The sequence below is a fragment of the Malaclemys terrapin genome, chromosome 1 (genome assembly GCF_027887155.1).
Source record: "Malaclemys terrapin pileata isolate rMalTer1 chromosome 1, rMalTer1.hap1, whole genome shotgun sequence".
In the NCBI taxonomy this organism is placed as follows: domain Eukaryota; kingdom Metazoa; phylum Chordata; order Testudines; family Emydidae; genus Malaclemys; species Malaclemys terrapin.
In genome coordinates, this window is record NC_071505.1 from 312,871,530 (window position 1) to 312,895,139 (window position 23,610).

Genomic DNA, 23,610 nt, shown 5'->3' on the forward strand with positions numbered 1-23,610 from the left:
CTGTTCCCTTATTTCTTTTAGTTTTTCCACTCTCTTGAGCTTTGTCACATATTCTTGAACTTCTTTCAGCCCCATATCTGTGCAGAGACGAACTAAGAACCGTAGACCTAATTGTACATTAAAAATATATTTAGAAAAGGGCTTGAAAGCAGGTGAAAAAATAGCAGTGTGTTTAACCTAGTAAAACTGAATTTATAGAGTAGCAGCATGGTCTTCTGGACATAGCAAAGGACTGGGGATCAGGGGTTCCTGCTTTCTAATCCCAGCAACTCAGACTGGAATCTTATGCAAGCAATTTTAACTTTTCTGTGATTGACTGTAGAATGGTTAATAATACCCAAGGGGTGTTGTGAAATTTAGTTACTTAGTGTTTGTGAAATGCCTCGAAAATAAAAAGCATTATACATATGCTAAACTGCTATCGCAAAACCATTCCCCAATAGCATTTTATTGAAAATAAGTCATCAATGCCAAATGAGCTGAAAAGAATGGACACTAGCATAGTTACATTTTCTAATTACTCCAGTGTTGAGTCAGCACTTCTGACGCATGGTGGGTGGCCTTTTAGCTCCTGCGTTAATATCAATCTCTATAGAGTTCAAAAATTGATATGAAGGCTAAATGTGACTATGGTTGTCTATGCTATGGAGACTATGGCTGTGTCTACACCACAGACCTTACAGCAGCACACCTGTACTGCTGCAGCTGCGCTGTTGTAAGGTCTCCTGTGTAGCCACTTTATGCCGATGGAGATAACTCTCCCGTCGGCATAATTAAACCACCCCCAAAGAGCAGCAGCAGCTATGTCTGCGGGAGAGCATCTCCTGCCGACATACCGTCTCTTCTGTCGGTGAAACTCATGTCAGTCAAGGGTGTGCTTTTTCACACCCCTGACTGACAAAAGTTTTACCGACAAAAGTGCTAGTGTAGAGATAGCTATGCTGGTGTAGGAATGCCGGCATAGCCCTGTAGTGCAGACGCAGCCTACACTGACAGAAGGGGTTTTTCTGTCACTGTAGGAACATCACTTCCCTCAACAAAGCCCTCTTCTATTTTGACATAGCTGTGTCTACACTGGGGTTTTTGTCAGAATAGCTATGCCAGTCAGGGGTGTGGTTTTTTCACACCCCTGACGGATGTAACTATGTTGATATAACTTTTCAGTGTAGACCAGACTTGTATGATAAAATAGGAAGGACTTAGGGGAAGAGAGAACTCCTTTGAGCCACAGTCCCCAATTTGGAAAAGAGCTGCCACTGTCTCTGTGCACAGCAGCATGGAATGACACCTATCTAAATACGACGCTAAACTATCAATAACCAGTAAACAGAAGAAAACCTCAACAACTAGTTAAAAGGTGATTTAACAGCTGATGAAGCACAGGGAGATGAGAGAGCTTCTGACTCATTGCCTTTAGAAATTAATAGAACAGTGGAATGATGAACAGTGACAACTTTCCTAGTAGTTCTGTACTGCATCCTCAGTGTCATGGATTTGTGCCGGCAATGTTCAAAGAATGTTAGAATTACTGAAAGATTTTCAAAAACAGTCCACTCCTTTGATTCACACACTACAAATATTAACATGCCTTATATTTTTTTACCTATAGATCTTAAAGTGAGAAATCATTTTGCAAAACTTGTGTTGCCATTGTTGACTTAAACTGAGGCAAAAGTTTTGTTTTTCTACTGCAGTAGACCTCCGTAAAGCCTACTCTTCAAGAGAATTTAGGAAACCTGGTAAAATTACACATCTCTACCCCGATATAACGTGGTCCTCAGGAGCCAAAAATCCCTACCGCGTTATAGGTGAAACCCTGTTATATCGGGGTAGCGGCGGCAGGGCTCCAGCGGTGATTTAAAGGGCTCTGGGCTCCCCGCAGCAGCCAGAGCCCCAGGCCCTTTAAAGCGCCGCACAAGCCCTGCTGCCGGAGCCCCGGGGTTACCGCGCTATATGCGAACCCGTGTTATATCGGGTCACATTATATCAGGGTAGAGGTGTAGTAGCTGAAAAAAATGCTGCAAGTCTACTTTTAAAATATAGTAAATGTTCTGCCTTAAACTGTTTAAAAATGTAATTCTGGTAAGTGGCAAACTGACTGTTGTAGTACTGAGGTTTTAAACAATAAGTGAGGTAAGGAGGCTGCTACGGCAACATAGAGCAATGGTTCCCAAACCATGCTCTGTGATGCTCTTCCATTCACCCACAGAGCTGTTTCTGCCAGTGGTGAAGCATCTATCAGTCTTCACGAAGTGATGTTTCCTGCTACCATGTATCCCCAGTCTGGCACTCTCTAAGGGTTTCCAGAGACTACTTGAACAACTAAACTTTAAAAAAATGCTTCATGCCTTTTTGGGATACTTGGTTTTGGTAAAACTTTTAACCACAGTAAGATTTGTAGACTATAAAATGGAAGGATGTCAAACACAAGAAGAGAAACAGTCTGGTCTGGGGAGATGACAGTAGTAGGGTCTACAGGTAACAACGGATGTTTCTGTAAGTACACACACAGAACTTAAAGGGCTGGTCTACACTGGGAACTTACATCTCTCAGGGGTGACAAATCCACTCCCCTGAGATACACAGCTATGCTGACCTGACCCCTAGTGTAGACAGCACTAGGTCGATGGAAGAATTCTGGAGACCTAACTACTGACTCTCAGGCTAAGGGCTACACTACACACTTCCTTCAGTATAACTATGTCACTCAGGGGTATGAAAAATCCACCCCCCTGAGCAATGTAATTATACTGACCATAATCCCCATGTAGACAGCGCTATGTCAGCAGGAGAGCTTCTCCCGCTGACATAGCTATCGCCTCTCATGGAGGTGGAGTTATTAGAGCATCTTCACCAGAAGTGCTACAATGGCCATAAGGGAGGTGGATAACCTACGCTGATAGGAGAACTCCTCCCATCAGCATAGGTAGTGTCTACACTCAAGCACTACAGCAGAACAGCTGCAGCTGTGCCACTGTAGCGGTTTAAGTGTAGATGTACCTGGAAGAGTAAATAAACAGAACAGTTATAAAACTGCAGGAAGAAGATAGGAGAAAGGATGTCAGTAAGCAAGTTTATTTTCATCTTCTTTCCTCAATATTGCCCTAGTATTACTTTAGTCAAGCCCTAGTCCACAAGGAATGTTCAGAATTAGTATTGGGAAAGAAGGCAGTCTGTGAGAATATTTTCTATCTTTAAAATACTTACATAATATGGATTACTAATAGATATATTCAATATAGCGTAGAGTAGGGGTCCCCAACATGGTGCCCACGGGTGCCATGGCGCCCGCCGGGGCGTCTAAGTGCACCCGTGTACTGGCCGGCGGACGAGCATCCGCCGAAATGCCGCTGAGAAGCAGCGTCATCCAGAGGCGTCGCCGCCAAAATGCCGCCAACACCTCTGGATGACGCTGCTTGTCGGCGGCATTTCAGCAGCAACGCCTATTGACATTGCCGCTTGTTGGTGGCATTTTGGCGGATACTCGTCCGCTGCCACGATCCTCCGTGGCTCGTCGTCTGGCGCCTGCCAGACAAAAAAGGTTGGGGACCACTGGCATAGAGTTTCCTTTACCTTGAAAGCTGCACCACTCAATGAAACAACTTACATTCAACATTCTCTGGAAATTTTCTGTGTATCTCCTTATATGTATCTAGAGCTTTTTGGTAGTTACCTGCAAACAAAATAAACAACATCACACACACACGCATGTACAATGGCACAGTATCAGACCAGAAACTGATGTGACTTGGTACCTTCCAGCTTTTTTCAGCTGCTTTATTTTTAAGAGTATGTGGTTTAATAATCCTAGATCACAACTGATGCAGTTAAAGTTGGCATTCTTTAATTATTACCTGACTATAATAATTAAGGCTGGTTGTGAACAGCTGAAAAAAAATTCAAACATTTTTTTTAAATGATGGGTGGGGCTCAAACTGTCCTACCAGCACATTCCAATTCATACTGGGGATTTTCCCAGCATATCTAATGAACATAATGGTGGCCAAGCTGTCTTGCTCCTTTGCTGGGAAAGCTCTTCTGTGCTGGATTTTGGTTGGGTGCTGACTTTATCTTTCAATTCACATAGTCACCCAGCTTCTACTCCCCCATCCCATAGAATCAGGTAACTGGGCAAACAACATAAGAAAATCTGCAAATTTGTCATTCGGTTCTTCTCTGTGAGGCTCTAAAGGAGCAAGGGAAAGAGTGGGAACAATGGGACAGCATGAAAGAAAAGTATTATTTATTAAAATATCTTAAGTGTTTTGGTGCGGAACAATACAAAGAGGAAGACACGGTCTCTGTCCCAGTGTGGTTATGATCAATAGCAGATTCAGATTGTAGAATCCCAGTTATAAAATTCAGCAGGTGAGAGCTCAGTCTCAAAGCGGCAGTGTGTATTCTGTTTGTACAATTTAAATTTTCAAATTTTTTTAATATCTAGAAAGTGTACCCACTACATATATTGTAAATGTGGTCTGTTCAGCTGAGCAACTCTAGAAACTTCCTACTTGGCTATTGTGACATCATATGGTGCTCTGACATAAATCAAATACAATATGACTATTTACACTAGTTTGGCCTGTTCTTTACTTGCACAGGACTGCTCCACTCATAAGTACAAGACAGTACAAAGAGGAGTAATTAAATCCAGAACTTCAAGGAAGGTCATGCTTTGTTATACAGAAAATTCACAAAGCAGAAGCATGCTACAGGCTAAGGAGATTTTAGAACCAAGAACTCATCGAGAAGATGTACAAAAGATCAGTAGATAAAAATTCAAAATATATAAATTAAAAAAAATACCAATTATAAAAAAAAATCACAGAACAAGTAGAAACACTTACCACTTCTTCTGTAACAACTAGCAACCATCAATTGCCATTTCACTTGTGTTGGTCTATGTATAAATAAATAAAAACATTTAGTACACCGTACTAGCAAATGATGAAATAGACGAATTGTTCTGTGAAGTTCAAAATATTGGTGTACATCCACTATTAAACCAGTCTCACAAAATTCTACTTGTCGCTCACTCAGGGTGAATCCTTTCTAGGAAGGGCACATAAACTAACAGCATTTTTTCATTATTAGCAAGTTAAAAGATAATAAAGATATAGCTATGTGTGGGCTGGTAAGTTGCCATGTCAATTCTTCAAAGCTGACCGAAACCATATGTGGAAAGCTCTTTGGACTGTATAGTCCTGATTGTTAATATGTCCTAGAAGCAGGGGCAGCTCCAGGCACCAGTGCAGCAAGCACGTGCCTGGGGCGGCAAGCCGTGGGGGGTAGCCTGCCAGTCCCTGTGAGTGCGGCAGCAGTCAGGCGGCCTTCGGCGGCGTGCCTGCGGGAGGTCCGCTGGTCCTGCAGTTTCGGCGGAAGCCGCGGGACTCTCAGATCACCCACAGAAACGCCATCGAATTTGCGTGACCGCGGACTGCCTGCAGGCATGCCGCCGAAGGCCGCCTGACTGCTGTGCTTGGGGCGGCAAAAAAACATAGCGCCACCCCTGCCAAGATGATATTGCATTCTAACAATTTGTAGGGAGGCTTCTCTAGTGGAAATCTAGCATTTTTCTTTACCTTCCTGGCTGTACTGTTCGTCCATTATTTATTTATTTATTTTTATTCAACCACAGGTCAAGCCAATTTGATCTCCAAATAATTTCTCTGTTTGCAGTCTAGTGTTCTGCAAAATAAGCTTATGTAAGACAAGTCTGCTGCATATTTCTCAGTTGCAGCACATGTGTGCCTGCTGCACACAGCAATGGAATCCAAGAGAGCACCTAACACACCTCGATTGTAATAAAAATTATTAGTAGGCAACTTTAGGGTTACCGTATTTCCTCATTTAAAAAAAAAAGAGGACACTCCACAGGGCCCTGGCCCCGCCCCAACTCCACCCCTTCCCTGAGCGCCCCGCATTCCCCCTCCTCCCTCCCAGCTGCGAAACAGCTGCCCAAGCGCTACCGGCTTCACGGTTTGCTGGGCAGCCTCCAGACCCTGCGCCCCCGGCTGGGTGCTTCCCCGGTGCAGCCGGAGCCCAGGAGGGGAAGCACCCGGCCGGGGGCACAGGGTCTGGAGGTCTGAGGGCTGCCCAGCAAACCGTGAAGCCGGTAGCGCTGGGGCAGCTCCGCTCTTCAGCTGCACAGAGCTGAGGTGTCTGGGGGGAGCTGCAGGCGGATTCCTCCACAGCGGCGGCTGCTGCTGCTCCCCCCAGACACCTCAGCTCTGTGCAGCTGAAGAGCGGAGCTGCCCAAGTGCTACCGGCTTCACAGTTTGCCGGGCAGCCCCCAGACCTCCAGACCCTGCCCCCGGCCGGGCGCTTCCCCAGCACACCCGGAGCCCGGAAGGGGAAGTGCCATCCTAACTGGCCCCCTAGGACTCTATCCCCTACCTGTCCCCTGACTGCCCCAACCCTTATCCTCCCCCAACCCCCAGACAGACACCAGGGACTCCCGCGCCCCATCCAACCACTCCCCACCCCGACAGCCCTCCCCAGAACTCCCGACCCATCTAAACCCCTCTGCTCCCTGTCCCCTGACTGCCCCCTCCTGGACCCCTGCTCCTAACTGCCCTCCAGAACCCCCCCTACCTAAGCCTCCCTGTTCCTTGCCCCCTCTTGAGACCCCCCCACCCTAACTGCCCCCCAGGACCCTACCCCCTGCCTGTACCCTGACTGCCCAAAACCTTACACCCCCAGACAGCCCCCCCCGAACTCCCGACCCATCCAACCCTCCCCCTGCTCCCTGTTTCTTGACTGCCCCCTCCAGAACCTCCCTGCCCCTTCTCCGACCCCCTGGCCCCCTTACCGTGCCACTCAGAAGAGCGTGTCGGGCTCCACGCGCAGCCCGACACGCTGCCGCGCTCCCCCACAGAGCGCATAGCTTGGTTCCCGCCCTTGCAGAGTGCTGCTGGGCAGGGGGAAGAGCTCCAGACTGCCGGAGGCCGGTTGCAAACGGCCGGCCGCGAATGCAGGGAGCGGGAGGGAGGGAGAGAGAGGAGGGGAGTGATCTCAGCTGCAGGAGAGAGGAGGGGGAAGCGGAGGAGGGGCTCTCTCTGGCTGCCGGAGCTCCATGCAAGTGGCACCATCCGTCCGGCTGCACTGTCAGCCGTGCACACTCTGCATGGGGGGGAAGTCCGGACATTTACAAATTCCCCCCAGACGCTATTTTTAACTGAGAAAAGCCGGACATGTCCGGGGGAATCCGGACGAATGGTAACCCTAGGCAACTTGGTATGAAAATCCTACATTTTTAGGGCCCAGAATTAAGCTCCACAACTCCTTATACTGTTTGAATTGCATATGTTGCTAAAATTTGCCCCTGCAAGCTTCTCAAAAACACAATTCTCAATTCATTTCAAAATACATCTTAAAATGCAAGTTAAAGGGGGTGATTTAAATATAAAATATCACTGAATGATTGGAATTAATATTCCACTAAAACAGAATTGAGAACTGGGGATCAGGGTTGAGGCAAAGTTACCATTTAAATGTTATTTTATTTACAATCAGCATAATAACAGCTGTTTAATGACTGTGGCATATTTTTAGGATTAACAACTTGCAAATAGCATGTACAAGTTTTAGCGCCAAACTCCCAAATATTTATGTTCTGTTAGCTATAATTAACAATCTCCTCTCCTGGAAAATGAATTCTCACAGATACTGTAATTACACAGAAAAATCAAGAATTTCAGAGGTTAATAATTCACAGATACTTTTCAATCCATATGCAATACACGAAGTTTCATGCATTGAGTGGTTAGAGAATTAGGCCTTAAATGTTTAGGTCTGTGCCAGAAGAAGATTATGAAATCAGTATGAATTTTTTCTAGTTTCAGCTGTTTTCTTTCCAGTGTTTTAAAATGGACTAAGAGTGCCAACATACGTGACCCAAGAGCCTGACTGCATTACAAATTTTTAAGGGGTTGGCAGCTTCACTGAACAGCATGATAGCAAGTCTTTAAATCAGTGTTTCACAAATACGTTCACTGGTTTGTCTCCAGTTTTTAAAGCTATTTATTTTATAAAAGAAGCCAGTGGGGTGGGAATTTCCTGGTAGTAAATGACTAGTTGGAGAAATTGAGGCCTGAGGCAAACAACAAGACTTCAGTTACCAAGCAATGTCCAGTGCTGAAGATGCCATTTTGATTAACATTGTTTCCTTCCCCTTTCTGTGTCTGTTGTGTCTAGAGCTGCATGCTGATGCTGCATTTGTTTTTGTTTAGGGTACCAATCCTTTCCTTACAATTAATAACAACCACAGTAACCAGTGGGAAAGTAGAACTTCATTTTGAGCATTTTACTAGAATTTAATTTCAATTATTTTTAGACTTTCTATATAGTAGTATATGTTAGTAAATGGGGCTTTAAATACAAGGAACTTCCCATGTGGACCTGACTGCAAGGACAAAAGGGATAATGGAATATTTCTATAAATTACTTTAACTATTAATTTCTATATTTAATGTTTGGGATTCTTTTGTAATTGTAATTTTCTTGTTATAAAGTTTGTAGAAGAGTCATATAAATATACTGTCTCAATCTTAACTACAAGATGAAAGGTTTTTGCTGATGACTTTCATTATTATTTGTAAAGGAAAAGTTGACAGATGGTTTTTGTATGTCATCCTGGAGATGGTGAGATTTCAGGTCATTCTGGTCTCATGAGGAAGGAAGTACCCAACAGTAGTGGGCCAGCCAAGAAAGCGGTCTCCATTTCTCATGAATTGTGGAGCTATGGTGGACATCCTAGTCATGGGGATAAAGGTGGTTGTTAGGTAGCTGAGTGTATGTCTACACTATGAAATTAGGATGATTTTATAGAAGTCAATTTTTAGAAATCGATTTTATACAGTTGATTGCGTATATCCACACTAAGCGCATTAAGTCAGTGGAGTGCATCCTCACTACGGTGGGCTAGCATTGACTTACGGAGCGGTGCACTGTGGGTAGCTATCCCACAGTTCCCGCAGTCTCCGCTGCCCATTGGAATTCTGGGTTAAGCTCCCAATGCCTGGTGGGGCAAAAACATTGTCGCGGGTGGTTTTGAATACATGTCGTCAGTAGCCCTTCCCTCCATGAAAGCAACGTCAGACAATCGTTTCACCCCTTTTTTTCCTGTGCAGACACCATACCATGGCAAGCATGGAGCCCGCTCAGCTCAGCTCACCGTCACCGCTGCTGTCGTGTCCTGGGTGCTGCTGTCAGCAGACGGTGCAGTAGGACTGCTAACCGTCGTCATCCACAGCTTCTGCTGCAACTCTGCTCTCCTGCTCTTGTAAATGAGTTCAGTCTCAATAGCAAATTTCTCCAAATTGTCAGAAATCTGTGCGGTGCTAACCGTCATCATCCATTGCTTCCGCTGCAACTCTGCTCTCCTGCTTTCCTGCAGATACCATACCACGGCAAGCATGGAGCCCACTCAGCTCACCGTCACCGCTGCTGTTGTGAGCATTGTAAACACCTTGTGCATTATCCTTGAGTATATGCAGAACCGGGCTAAGAGATGCCAGCATGAGGAGGATTTTGATGAGGACATGGACACAGATGTTCCTGAAAGCATGGGCTGTGGCAATTGGGACATCATGGTGGCACTGGGGCTGGTTGATACAGTGGAACGCCGATTCTGGGCCAGGCAAACAAGCACAGACTGGTGGGACCGCATAGTGTTGCAGGTATGGGATGATTCACAGTGGCTGTGAAACTTTCACATGCATAAAGCCACTTTCCTGGAACTCTGTGAGTTGCTTTCCCCCACCCTGAAGTGCAGGAATACCAAGATGAGAGCTGCCCTGACAGTTGAGAAGCGAGTGGCGATAGCCCTGTGGAAGCTTGCAACGCCTGACTGCTACCGGTCAGTCAGGAATCAATTTGGATGGGCAAATCTACTGTGGGGGCTGCTGTGATCCAAGTAGCCAATGAAATCGTTGACATTCTGTTATCAAGGGTAGTGACTCTGGGAAATGTGCAGGTCATAGTGGATGAATCATAGAATATCAGGGTTGGAAGGGACCTCAGGAGGTCATCTAGTCCAACTCCCTTCTCAAAGCAGGACCAATCCCCAGACAGATTTTTGCCCCAGATCCCTAAATGGCCCCCTCAAGGACTGAACTCACAACCCTGGGTTAAGCAGGCCAATGCTCAAACCACTGAGCTATCCCTCCCCCCTTCTCCATTGCTGCAATGGGGTTCCCTAACTGTAGTGGGGCGATAGACGGAATGCATATCCCCATCTTGGCACCAGACCACCTTGCCAACCAGTACATAAACCGCAAGGGGTATTTCTCAATGGTGCTGCAAGCACTGGTGGATCACAAGGGACGTTTCACCGACATCAATGTGGGATGGCCGGGAAAGGTGCATGACGCTCGCATCTTTAGGAACTCTGGGCTGTTCGAGCAGCGGCAAGAAGGGACTTACTTCCCAGACCAGAAAATTAGCACTGGGGATGTTGAAATGCCAATAGTTACCCTTGGGGACCCAGCCTACCCCTTGCTCCCACGGCTCATGAAACCTTACACCGGCAGCCTGGACAATAGTAAGGAGCAGTTCAACTATAGGCTGAGCAAGTGCTGAATGGTGGTAGAATGTGCCTTTGGACATTTAAAAGCCGCTGGCGCTGTTTGCTGACTAGGTCAGACCTCAGCGCAACCAACATTCCCATTGTTATTGCTGCTTGCTGTGTGCTCCATAATATTTGTGAGAGTAAGGGGGAGACGTTTATGATGGGGTGGGAGGTTGAGACAAATTGCCTGGCGTCTGATTATGAGCAGCCAGACACCAGGGCAATTAGAAGAGCACAGCTAGGCGCGCAGCGCATCAGAGAGGCTTGAAAACCAGTTTCATGACTGGCCAGGCTTCAGTGTGACAGTTGTGTGTGTTTCTCCTTCATGCAAAACCGCTCCCTTTGTTGATTTAATTCCCTGTAAGCCAACCACCCTCCCCGCATCGAAATAAAGTAGCTATTGTTTTGAAACCATGCATTCTTTCTTTAATAATTTTTTTTTAAAAATTAGATAACGGACAAGGTGGGGTGGGAGAGGAGGGAAGGACAAGGCCACATTGTTTATTGTAGCGACACTACAAATCAATCTTCTGTTGCTTGGGCCATCCTCTGGAGTGGAGTGGCTGGGTACCTGGAGCCTCCCCTCTCCCCGTGTTCTTGGGCGTCTGGGTGAGGAGCTATGGAACATGGGGAGGAGGGTAGGCAGTTATACAGTGGATGCAGCTGGGGTCTGTGCTCTTGTTGGCTTTCCTGCAGCTCTAACACATGCTTCATCATGTCTGTTTGCTACCCCAACAGACGCTTCAGCATGTCCGTTTGCTCCCCCATTAGCCTCAGCATTGCATCCTGCCTCCGCTTTTCACGCTCACCTGGCCTCTGCCACTGAATGCCTTCATGCATTGAGCTGTGCCCTATCAGTGTGGGAGGACTGCATCAGCTCGGAAAACATGTCATGGTGAGTGCATTTTTTCACCTTCTAATCTGCGATAACCACAGAGACGGAGATGATAGGGGGAGCATAGAAACATTTGCACCCGGGGGGAGATAAAAAGGGAGAGTAAAATTGGGTTAGCTTCTTACGCCTTCATAACGTGGGAATGTTTTCAAACTGCAGCGCCCCCCTTTCCCAGAGCAAGCAATGGGTTGGGTTTCACATTTAAAAAGGAAGGGCTGCAGTATTCAGGTAGATGTGCAGCACACACCAACCCCCACCCCACGGCTATTCTCTGGGATGATCCCTACCCCCACCCCCCGCCGCGTGGCTATTCTCCGGGATGATCCCTTTTAGCCAAGCACAAACAGCCCAGCATGAACGGGGTCCTTTTACTGTTCCCTTACAAAAATTCCCCTATTTCAACCAGGTGACCATGAACACTATTGCTTTTAAACGCTGTACTGTAGTTACAAATGTGCACTCACCAGAGGTGCCTTCTCTGGCTTCTGGGTTGGGGATCCCACCTTGGGAGGGTATTGGCTCCAGGGTGATGAAAAGTTCCTGGCTGCTGGGGAGAACGGATTCACCACTTGCCTGCTGCGCATTCTCCTCCTCCTCTTCCTCATCTGCAAAATCCTCCTCTGTTGTCCGTGAGACTCCCCCCTTGCAGGTGTCCACGGACAGTGGTGGGATAGTGGTGCGTCCCCCCCTAGAATGCCATGCAGCTGTTCACAGAAGTGGCATGTGTGGGGCTGTGACCTGGAGCGACCGTTTGCCTCCTTTGTCTTTTGGTAGGCTTGCTGAGCTCCTTAACTTTCACGCAGCACTGCTGTGTGTCCCTGGTGTAGCCTCTGTCCAACATGTCCTGTGAGATTTTGGCAAATATATTTGCATTTCTTCTTCTGGATTGGAGTTCTGCCTGCACAGATTCTTCTCCCCATACAGCAATCAGATCTAGTGTCTCCCTTTCAGTCCATGCTGGAGCTCATTTGTGATTCTGGGACTGCATGGTCACCTGTGCTGCTGAGATCGCCATGCTGACCAAACAGGAAATGAAATTCAAAAGTTCCCACGGCTTTTCCTGTGTACCTGGCTAGTGCATCGGAGTTCAAAGTGCTGTCCAGAGCAGTCACAATGGAGCACTCTGGGATAGCTCCCGGAGGCCAATACTGTCAATTTGCATCCGCACTATCCCAAATTCAACCCAGCAAGGTCAATTTTAGCGCTACTCCCCTCACCGGGGAGGAGTAGAGAAGTCTATTTTAAGAGCCCTTTAGATTGACGGAACGGGGTTGGTTGTGTGGATGCGGTTATTTTTAAATCGACCTAACGTGGCTAAATTCGACTTAACCCCGTAGTGTAGACCACGCCTGAGTGTGTTGGAGATCAGGAACATGATCTTGAATTGGATCAGATAATCAATGGGGAGCCAATGTCTCAATATAAGAGTTTATATATATATATATATATATATATATAAAATCAAACTTGTGCTTTTAGTATTATTATTAATAATAATTTATTTGTTCTGTGGTTAGTGCCAGTATTTGAGGCCCCAATGTACATGTGATGTACAAACGCACAGAGAAATCTCTGCCCCAAAGAATTTACAATCTACACAGACAATGCAGACAAAAGGTGGGAGAAAGAATCCAAAAATACAGGCAATTTTGCCAGGGTGGCGATAGGCAAAAGTCCTGTTAATTCCAGTTTTATTTTCATTTTTTTGTTTGGTTATTTATGATTATCCCCTTGCCTATTTTTTTTAAATTATGTGAACTCTTGTGTTTATTCTATATATATTTTGCATTTAGCCCTAGTCTTTCTATTTTTGTTTACAATTTACTCAAACATTTGAGTTTAACTCTTGCCTTTTTTCCCTTTTTATTACATTTAACCCTAGCCTATTTGTTTTAAATTATTTTAAACCATTTTTTGTTAATAATTTTATTATATATACACACATACATACACACACACACACACATATACACACACACACCACCTTTCCCATTCAATTAAAATATTAATTTCTGCTGCATTTTTAATAACCTTTCTGCAGTATAGTCTTTTCTTGAATGGTGTCTGGATTGCCCAAACACATAAATAGTTCCTTGTACTTTCAGGGGTATTTTAACCTTAGTGCCATACATGAATCAGACAGTCGGTCAAATTTTAGATCATCATAAACAAGCCAAGTAATAACGGAGTTTGGCTCAGTCTGATTTTGGATAGGATTCCCAAAACACACAAAAAGAGAAATGCTACCTCTGGATTTCACGGGGTTATATGAATTTTAGCTTGTCTGTTGACACAAATTCCACATGGAAATATTATGAGGAAATATGTATTTTTCTATAGCTATAAATAATTTTGGTTGAACTCTGAGCTCCAGTTTCAAATTTGGCCTAATTTTTACATGTAGGTCACATGTATGTTAAACTCCCTTTGTAAGTCTAGAATAAAATATGCAGACTACCTTAAGTAGCTCATTCTGTGAAGTGCACAAACACAGTTTTACTAAGGCCAAACGTCACAAACACAGTTTTACTAAGGTCAAATATAAAATTCAGAATAAATTAGATTAGTCAACATATATCCATTGTTAGCTGTTAATATTGTACTGTTCGTGGTTTTATTTAATGTTTTCTGCAATTCTTTTTATGAGAATAGGAACAAGGAAACAAAATTAATTGCTGAAAGATGCTTTTGTTTATGAGGTTGAATCAACTGTCTTTACCAGATGAGGAAAGCATGGAAAGGAAGTCTTTTACTTTTGTTTGAATTAGAGCTGCCAATAGAAACAAAAACACCCCTCCAAACAAATACAAGGTGAAGAACCTGATGAAACAATACCTAAAGCTGTAGTTAATGCTAACATAGCTTATGGCAATTAACGTATCATGTCTCCGAGATATAATTACAAGAAGAAAAACCCTCAATACAAGATATTTGACTAAACATGCAATAACAATCATTACTTACTGAATAAGCGCTGCTCTCTCAAAGTACTGAATGGCTTTTTCACAAAACTGGGTATCAATGTAATAGGCTCCAAGCCATTCAATGACCTCAATGTTCGAAGGGAAATACCGATATGACTGACAAAATAAGGAAGGTGAAAGAAACATAATTTTAGTGATAAACAACATCTTTATTTTACTTCTGGAATATCTTACTCACTTAAGTGTTTAATTCTCCAGATGCCAAAAATATGTAATACATGAATGAAAGCACTGTACTATACCAACTAATCCCTAAAGAGAACTTGTCAGGTTTTGTAATTACAAAATACGTTTTAGAAGAGTTACCTGAGATGAGTTTCACATTTTCCATCAATCCTTACTAGAATTATTATTTTAGCATAGTTAGCAGCAGCGAAAGAGTATTTTTCCACACAAAAAAGTTTGCTTTCTTAGATTACTACTGTATGTAAATAAGTTAATTAAAAGGCTAAGCAAGTTGTTTCTATTACAAATTACACTAATCAGTTTCAGATAGCCAAGTAGTCTGCTGGAAAATTCACTGAAAAACTTTTTTTACTATAAAAGTTTTCATTTATGTTTGTACAAATAAAATTAGAGACTTTCATTAAAAATAGCCATGTCTGAGAAAAATACTGGGCCAAATTAATCCCCAAATTAACATAGTTCCACTGACTTTCAGAATTACACCAGTGACGGTTGTGGCCCACTGACTTTACAACCTGAGGACTACATGACATATGTGAGATGGGCTGATAGTCTCATTCCTATTCCTAAGGGAAAGGCATCTGCCTACATCACTCAAAATACCCTCTCAATTGGCACCTTTGTGGGCAGTCTCAGAAAAGATACCAAGGAAAAAAGTAAGCATGGTGAGTGAACTACTACTATGTCACATGTATAGCTGGCCCCTTTCAGAACAGGAGTGAGACACCCAGCCAGAAAGAAGCTAGTGCGGAGTGCCCTTGCTTTACATGTTCTGTGGATAAAGAGGCCAGTCTACAGAGCTGTCAGTCCTACACTTGGACAAGCAATAAACTAACTCTAAACATCTGAAAAAGAGAGTCAAGTGTATGCACATATCCACTTTATTTCAGTGGAATACTTCTAATCTGTTTTTAATTAATCTTGGGATCAATGCCATATAAATTAGCAAAACTTTTGTATTGACTATAGATTTTAGTTTTACTGATGGGGGAGCGGGTCTTGGGTATTATAAATAGGACTAATCTCTGGATTTACTAGAAACAAAATTTGTTACAAATGTTCTATTGACATCAAGTGGAAATTTCCTATAAACTCTGTACAAAATGTTAACAATTCCAAGGAAATTAATACTAAGGGAACAATGCTAATAAATCTGGAAGTGTACATTTTATATATATACACCTCTAACCCGATATAACGCGACCCGATATAACATGAATTCGGATATAAAGCAGTGCTCTGGGGGGGAGGGCGTGGGGCTGCGCACTCCGGCAGATCAAAGCAAGTTCGATATAATGCAGTTTCACCTATAACGTGGTAAGATTTTTTGGCTCCTGAGGACAGCGTTATATCAGGGTACAGGGGTGTGTGTGTGTGTGTTTGCTTATTTATTTATTTATTTTACCAGGTGGTCTGGGTTAAAATTGGCACCAGTAAGTAGAAAACCTGGGGTTTGGAAAAAGGCAAATTTAAACTAGACCAAAAAAAAAAAAAGTAGTGAGGCATTTAGACTTTTAAACTTCATTCCAACAAATATCAGAGGGGTAGCCGTGTTAGTCTGTATCCACAAAAACAATGAGGAGTCCGGTGGCACCTTAAAGACTAACAGATTTATTTGGGCAGAAGCTTTCGTGGGTAAAAAACCCACTACTTCAGATGCATAGAGTAGAAATTACAGATACAGGCATAAATATATATTGGCATATGAAGAGAAGGGATTTCCACCTTACAAGTGGAAAACCAATGTTGAAGGCCAATTTAGTCAGGGTCGATGTGGTCCACTCCCAATAATTGATGAGGAGGTGTCAATACCAAGAGAGGAAAAATTGCTTTTGTAGTGAGCCAGCCACTCCCAGTCCCTATTCAAGCCCATATTGATGGTGTTAAGTTTGCAAATGAATTGCAGCTCAGCAGTTTCTCTTTGAAGTCTGTTTTTGAATTTTTTGTTGTTGAAGAATGGCTACTTTAAAAACTGTTATTGAGTGTCCAGGGAGACTGAAGTGTTCTCCTACTGGTTTTTGTATGTTATCATTCCTGATGTCTGATTTGTGTCCATTTATCCTTTTATGTAGAGACTGTCCGGTCTGGCCAATGTACATGGCAGAGGGACATTGCTGGCACATGATGGCATATATCACATTAGTAGATGTGCAGATGAATGAGCCTCTGATGGTGTGGCTGGTGTGGTTGGTTCCTATAATGGTGTCACTAGAGTAGATATGGGGACAGAGTAGGCAACGGAGTTTGTTACAGGGATTAGTTCCTGCGTTAGTGTTTCTGTGGTGTGGCGTATAGTTGCTGGTGAGTATTTGCTTCAGGTTGGGGGGCTGTCTGTAAGCAAGGATTGGCTGGCCTGCCTCCCAAGGCCTGTGAGAGTGGGGGATCGTTTTCCGGATAGGTTGTAGATCGTTGATGATGCGCTGGAGAGGTTTTAGCAGGGGACTGTATGTGATGGTCAGTGGTGTTCTGTTATTTTCCTTCTTGGGCCTGTGCTGTAGTAGGTGACTTCTGGGTACCAGTCTTGCTCTGTCAATCTGTTTCCTCACTTCCCCAGGTGGGTACTGTACTTTTAAGAATGCTTGATAGCGATCTTGTAGGTGTTTGTCTCTGTCTGAGGGATTGGAGCAAATGCGGTTGTATCTTAGGGATTGGCTGTAGATAATGGATCATGTGATGTGTCCTGGATGGAAGCTGGAGGTATGTAGGTATGTATAGCTGTCAATAGATTTCCGGAATAGGGTGGTGTTTATATGACCATCACTTATTTTCACTGTAGTGTCCAGGAAATGGATCTCTTGTGTGGACTGGTCCAGGCATAGGTTGATGGTGGGGTGGAAATAGTTGAAATCCAGGTGGAATTCTTCAAGGACCTCCCTTCCCGTGGGTCCATATGATGAAGATGTCATCAATGTAGTGTAAGTAGAGGAGGGAGCGTTAGGGAACGAGAGCTGAGGAAGCATTGTTCTAAGTCAGCCATAAAAATGTTGGCATACTGTGGGGCCATGCGGGTACCCATAGCAGTGCCGCGGACTTGAAGGTATAAGTTGTCTCCAAATCTGAAATGGTTGTGGGTGAGGGCAAAGTCATAAAGCTCAACCACCAGGTGTGCCGTGGCCTCATCAGGGATACTGTTCCTGACAGCTTGCAGTCCATCCTCGTGTGGAATATTGGTGTAAAGGGCTTCTACATCCATGGTGGCCAGGATGGTGTTTTCAGGAAGATCACCAATGCATTGTAGTTTCCTCAGGGAGGCATGGTGTCTCGAAGATAGCTAGGAGTGCTGGTAGCATAGCGTCTGAGGAGACAGTCCAAATAGCCAGATAATCCTGCTGTAAGAGTGCCAGTGCCTGAGATGCTGGGGTGTCCAGGATTTCAAGGTTTATAGATCTTGGGTAGCAGATAGAATACCCCTGGGTCGGAGCTTTAAGGGTGTGTCTGTGTAGATTTGTTCCTGTGCTGTAGCAAGGAGTTTCTTGAGCAGATGGTGTACTTTCTTTTGGTACTCCTCAGTGGGATCGGAGGATAGTGGTCTGTAGAATGTGGTGTTGGAGAGTTGTCTGGCAGCCTCCTGTTCATAATATGACCTGTTCATGATAACTACAGCACCTCCTCTGTTAGTCCTTTTGATTATAATGCCAGAGTTGTTTCTGTGGCTGTGGATGGCGTTGTGTTCTGTACAGCTGAAGTTATGGGGCAAGTGATGCTGTTTGTTCACAATTTCAGCCTGTGCATGTCTGCGGAAGCACTCTATGTAGAAGTCCAGTCTGTCATTTCGACGGTCAGGAGGAGTCCAGGCAGAATTCTTCTTCTTGTAGCATTGATAGGAGGGTTCCTGTGGGTCAGTTCTCTGTTCAGTGGTGTGTGGAAAATATTCCTTGAGTCGGAGATGGCCAAAGTAGGCTTCCAAATCACTTGAGTGTTTTGCTGAATCAGGGCTTATAACAATAAGGCAAATGCTTCTTTTTAACATTGATCTGGGGGGAGTTAGAGCGGGGTGAGTGTGTATGTATAAATATAAATAATAATTTTACCTACTTCTAAAATAAAGCCAACTATGGGGAAGAATGTGGCATGTTTACCAGTGCCAGTCAAACTATAAAACAATTTAGGACAAGAAATGAAGAATAATTTATCTAATTGTCACTATGGGAGAGATTTAGGTACAGTAGGCCAGGATGTAAATACAAGAGTTGGAATTTTACCAGGGTTAACACTCCTACTCTCCTGGAGAAAATGCTATGGCATTTTTTAATGGCCACAGGTGGTCAGAACTTCAGAAATTTTATTTCTGAGTACTAAAAAAAAAAAGCTTAGATATGCTTAGGTAACAATAGAAATATTGTTGCAAATTGATTGCATAATAAAGGTAAACAGAATGCACAACCAATATAGTAGAAGAGGCTGTACTGTACAAACATTAATTAGCTTATTGAATTAGGTATTAGCACAAATAAAAAAGGTAGCCAAATAACCAGACACTGGTCACTTTAATCAAGTTTCACATTAGTAAGTTTCCATGGAAAGAATGTCATATACTTTACTTTTTCTCCTATCAGCATTGCTGAGGCTTTGGTTCACTTCTGATTTACAGAGAGGGGGGATATTTACTAATGCCCTGATCCATGTCGGGACTAAGGCCATGTCTACACTTACAAGCTAGCGCTTGTATAACCTCATTATGCTGATGTGAGAGAGCTCCCCTGTTGACATCATAAAACCAGCTCACCAAGTGGCAGCAGCTATGTTGACAGGAGAGTGTCTCCTGCTGACATAGTGCTGTGCACACGAACACTTATGCCAGCAAAACTTATGTTGCTCAAAAGTGTGTTGTTGTTGTTTTTTTACACCGCTCAGTAACAAAAATTTTGCCGACATAAGCGCTCGTGTAGACATGGCCTTAGGCGTTGTGATGCTGAGCATCCCAGCACCTAACTTTTAGCCCTGGTCTACACTACAGACTTATGTCAGTCAGTACAACTAAATCACTCAGGAATATGGAAAATCCACACCTCTGAGCGATGTAGTTATACCAACATAAAAGTCTATAGTGTAGACCAGGACTACGTCAATAGTAGGGATTCTCCTGTTGACATAGCTGCTACCTCTCGGGGAGGTGGAGTACCTACGCTGATGGGAGAAACTCTCCCATTGGTGTAGGTAGCATCTTTACTAAGTGCTACAGTGGCACAGCTGCATTGGTACAGCTGTGCCGCTGCAGCACTGTAAGTGTAGAAAAGCCCTTAGGTGCTGAAAAAAAATCTCAGGAACAGCACTATTATTCACAAAGCCCAAGTTAGGGGCATAGGCTTAGAATGAAACCCACAAAACCAGCATGCTAGACAGGGAGCCAGCTAATCTAGCCAATGGGAGATGCCAACCAGAGGGGTGCATGCACTAATGCTCCCCCGCCCCTTGGAGTCTTTGGTGCCTAAACCCAGGCTACAGGCAGGCACCTATCTTTGCTTGTGATTCACAAACCAAGGGAAGATAAGCATTCAGCCACCTAAGTCATGTGCAGGGTCTGATCTGGTAGATGTGCTCAGAGACCACCTACCATATCAGACCCAGGAGGCGGAAGGGGAGGGAGGCACTCTTTTATAGAAGCAGTTAGGGTATACTCACCTGGAATGTGGGAAATCCCCAATTCAAGTCCTCCCTTTTCCCTGATGAGAAGGGAATGAGGAGAAGTGATCTGAACAGGGATCTGCCATTTCTCAGGGCTTGACTACACTACCGCGTGGAGTCGATCTAAGATACGCAATTTCAGCTATGTGAATAGCGTAGCTGAAGTCGACGTACTTAGATCTACTCACCGCGTTGTCTTCACTGTGGTAAGTCGACAGCTGACGCTTTCCTGTCGACTCCGCTTACGCTTCTCGTTCTGGTGGAGTACCAGAGTTGACGTGAGAGTGCTCAGCAGTCGATGTATCACGTCTATGCTAGATCCGGCGGGTAGTATAGACAAGCCCTCAGATGAGTGACCTAACCATTAGGCTATTGAGCCATTCCAACTCTTTTCACTGGCCCAGTTAATATTTAATTATTAAATTATTTAATTAAAGAGGAAAAACTTCAATAGGAGAGATTGAGGGAGCCACACATCAGAATATCCCATAGCCTTTTTTGGTGTGCTCCTTATTATAAAGATCTGACAATAAAAGCTTGATTTACAAATAATTATACTTTCCTAAAGAAAGAATCTGATTCTCCTTACTTTCTGTACATACTTTTGGCAATTTAAATACTACTGTAAATAAACATTGCCTTGTCACATGTGCCTATTGCACCCTTTTATTTCTATAAATATTAGAAAATGCATAGGTCACATACCTCATAGTAATACTGAAAAGCTTGGGATTTATCGCCTTCGTTATCATACAATTCCCCTAGTTTCGACAGTGCATGTGAATCAGTTGGAACTACACTGATAAGCTGCATGAGCCACTCTATGGCTTGGTTGGGATCCTCCATTATTTCATATCTGAGGTATCTTCAGTTAAGGACAATTCAAATGGTGATCATATTTTGGTTTATCAAGAGGAATTCTTATCATGTTATATAATGTAAATATAATCCAAAAGTTGCATGTTGAAAAGATTTGCCAGACATAGCAATGTGACATATATTTTGTTTTTTTTGCAAATTTACTTAACAATTTCTTCCCACTCAGAAGTACTTTAGTTTACTATAAATAACATAATTAAGTGTTAACAGTCTAGGCTTCTCTTTCAGCCTTAAAAACACTTTCGGCCTGGTTCTTCTCTCTCTCACTAATTTTACATTGGCATAATTCATTAACTTCAATGGATTTGCTCCTGATTTATAACAGTGCAACTGAAAGGAGAATTAGGCACCCTATTTCTATGCCTCACAAACTTCCTACGTTTTCTTAGTGTGGACCTGTGCTAAACAAAATGACAAGGCAAAATTGCCACCACATTATGCAGTACATCTGTTCCTTATGTGCCACTCTGTGCTGCATCTCTAAGAAGCACAGCACAGAATTTGTGGCTCAGGAGAAGGGAGCTTTAAGCCACCTTTGCCCTCTTCCACTTCTGAGCAGCTCTGAGGGCTGGAGCAGTCCCCACTGTAATTAGACAGCTGTAAGGGGCCTCCCTGGGCTGCCCTACGGGTGCTAGCCCTGTTCATAATCCCCACAGAATGATGTACTGTAGCTCCTCCCCAACACACTCCTCCGACTCTCAACCCTGTCCCCAGAATGCCCCCTATGCCAGAGCTTGCAAGGGGGTCCTCTGAAGGCAGAGTTACCCAGTGTCAATACAAGGGAATACTCCCCCAGCCAGAACCAGAGCTTTAGAACCCCTTTATGCCACTCCAGTGCTTTAACCCATTGTAAAGAGGTGGGAGCAGGAAGAGGACCTCACCCCTTGTGTATAGTTAGATTCATATCTACTTACTTTTCTGACTATAAAAGTTTTATGACTTTCACTACTTTTAAAATTGCTGAGCCAATACTGCAATGGTATTCTATTATGCCTTGGAAGGGATTCTATTTCGGTTTGCACATCATCAACAGAATGATTAACTAAGTTCTGGCTGCAGAATCTTTACTGCTGATGAGGCATAGAGCCAAGAAAGACCCTAACTTGGCTTTCAGATCCCAGGCTGAGTTTGCAGGACTGACAGATGATTATGCTTTTACATGTAAACTGAGCACATCTGGTCTGGAAGCCACTGACACAATAAACAAGGAACCCTATGGAGCTATTTTTACAAATTCTCTTGTCAGAGTAGAACTTCACTGTAATGAACTATAATATTTTGTTTAAGGTTTTTCATCCATTATACTTATGTGTTGATGTTATTTTGAAAATAACATCACTTGTATATTTAAAGAGTTACAGGGCTCTCCTTAGCTTTAATTATCCTTATACGAATAGGCCTTCCTCGTGTGTTAGTCTACTGCAGGGGTCGGCAACGTTTGGCACGCGGCTCGCCAGGGTAAGCACCCTGGTGGGCCGGGCCAGTTTATTTACCTGCTGACGTGGCAGGTTTGGCCGATCACGGCCCCCACTGGCCGCGGTTCGCCGTCCCGGGCCAATGGGGGCGGCGGGAAGCAGCGCGGGCGAGGGATGTGCTGGCCGCAGCTTCCCGCCGCCCCCATTGGCCCAGGACGGTGAACCGCGGCCAGGGGGGGCCGCGATCGGCCGAACCTGCCACGTCAGCAGGTAAATAAACTGGCCCGGCCCACCAGGGTGCTTACCCTGGCGAGCCACGTGCCAAACGTTGCCGACCCCTGATCTACTGGCTTCAGTGACATTGTTCACCAAAATAAAGGGTTGCAGAATCAGGCCTTATTTTTACACACCACATATATTTTAACCCCACATGAATGTCTCCTGATAAAATGTAAATTTTTTTTAGCCATACAAAAACAACTTTTATGTCTTGATTAAGACTAATCTCGTCTAATCCTCCAATATAGACTAAATTCAATATTTGGCATCAGGACCCAGCAAAAGATACAAGCTTGCTATTTGGTAGAGAACTTGGGCACTGTTTCGAAGGATTGCCTGAAGTTTCAGAAAACAATCCAAAGCCTCGTCTATTCTGTTTAACTTTTTATATGTTAAACCTAAAAATAAAAATTACAAAATGAATTCAACAAGCAAAACAAAACATCTGTACAGGCACAGTAATTTAGCGGTATAGCAAAGGAGAATGAAGCAGAAATGCAATATTTAGAGGGATGCTATTAACTTAAAAATCATATTTTTGTCTGAATTTTTTATTCCTGTATTATTGTAATAGGGAACACATGAAAGAGACTGAAAAAATATTTTTCTCAGTTTTCAGTTTGTTTAATTTGTACATTTGGCAGCCCTTTTCAGATAGTCAGTTTCACTGTTTTGATAGTCGGTCAGTTTTCCTTGTTTGTATTGGGTTTTCATAAAGCAACAACAGATAGAAAAAGCTTTTTTTTTTAAAAAAAAAAATAGGAAAACATGATTGTA

The 23,610-nt window shown here is 43.8% G+C and overlaps 1 protein-coding gene across 2 annotated transcripts in view; it reads right to left on the bottom strand.

Annotated features, from left to right (window-relative positions):
• Positions 1–23,610, bottom strand: part of IFT88 (intraflagellar transport 88) — a 99,056-nt gene that overhangs the window by 23,886 nt on the left and 51,560 nt on the right. For both annotated transcript variants that reach the window (XM_054015470.1, XM_054015471.1), the window contains 6 exons: positions 23,123–23,231; positions 20,966–21,116; positions 14,430–14,545; positions 4,848–4,900; positions 3,608–3,673; positions 1–107 (listed from right to left, as the gene is read on the bottom strand). In XM_054015470.1, the coding sequence (XP_053871445.1) occupies positions 1–107; positions 3,608–3,673; positions 4,848–4,900; positions 14,430–14,545; positions 20,966–21,116; positions 23,123–23,231 (602 nt within the window). The remainder of the gene's footprint in view (positions 108–3,607; positions 3,674–4,847; positions 4,901–14,429; positions 14,546–20,965; positions 21,117–23,122; positions 23,232–23,610) is intronic.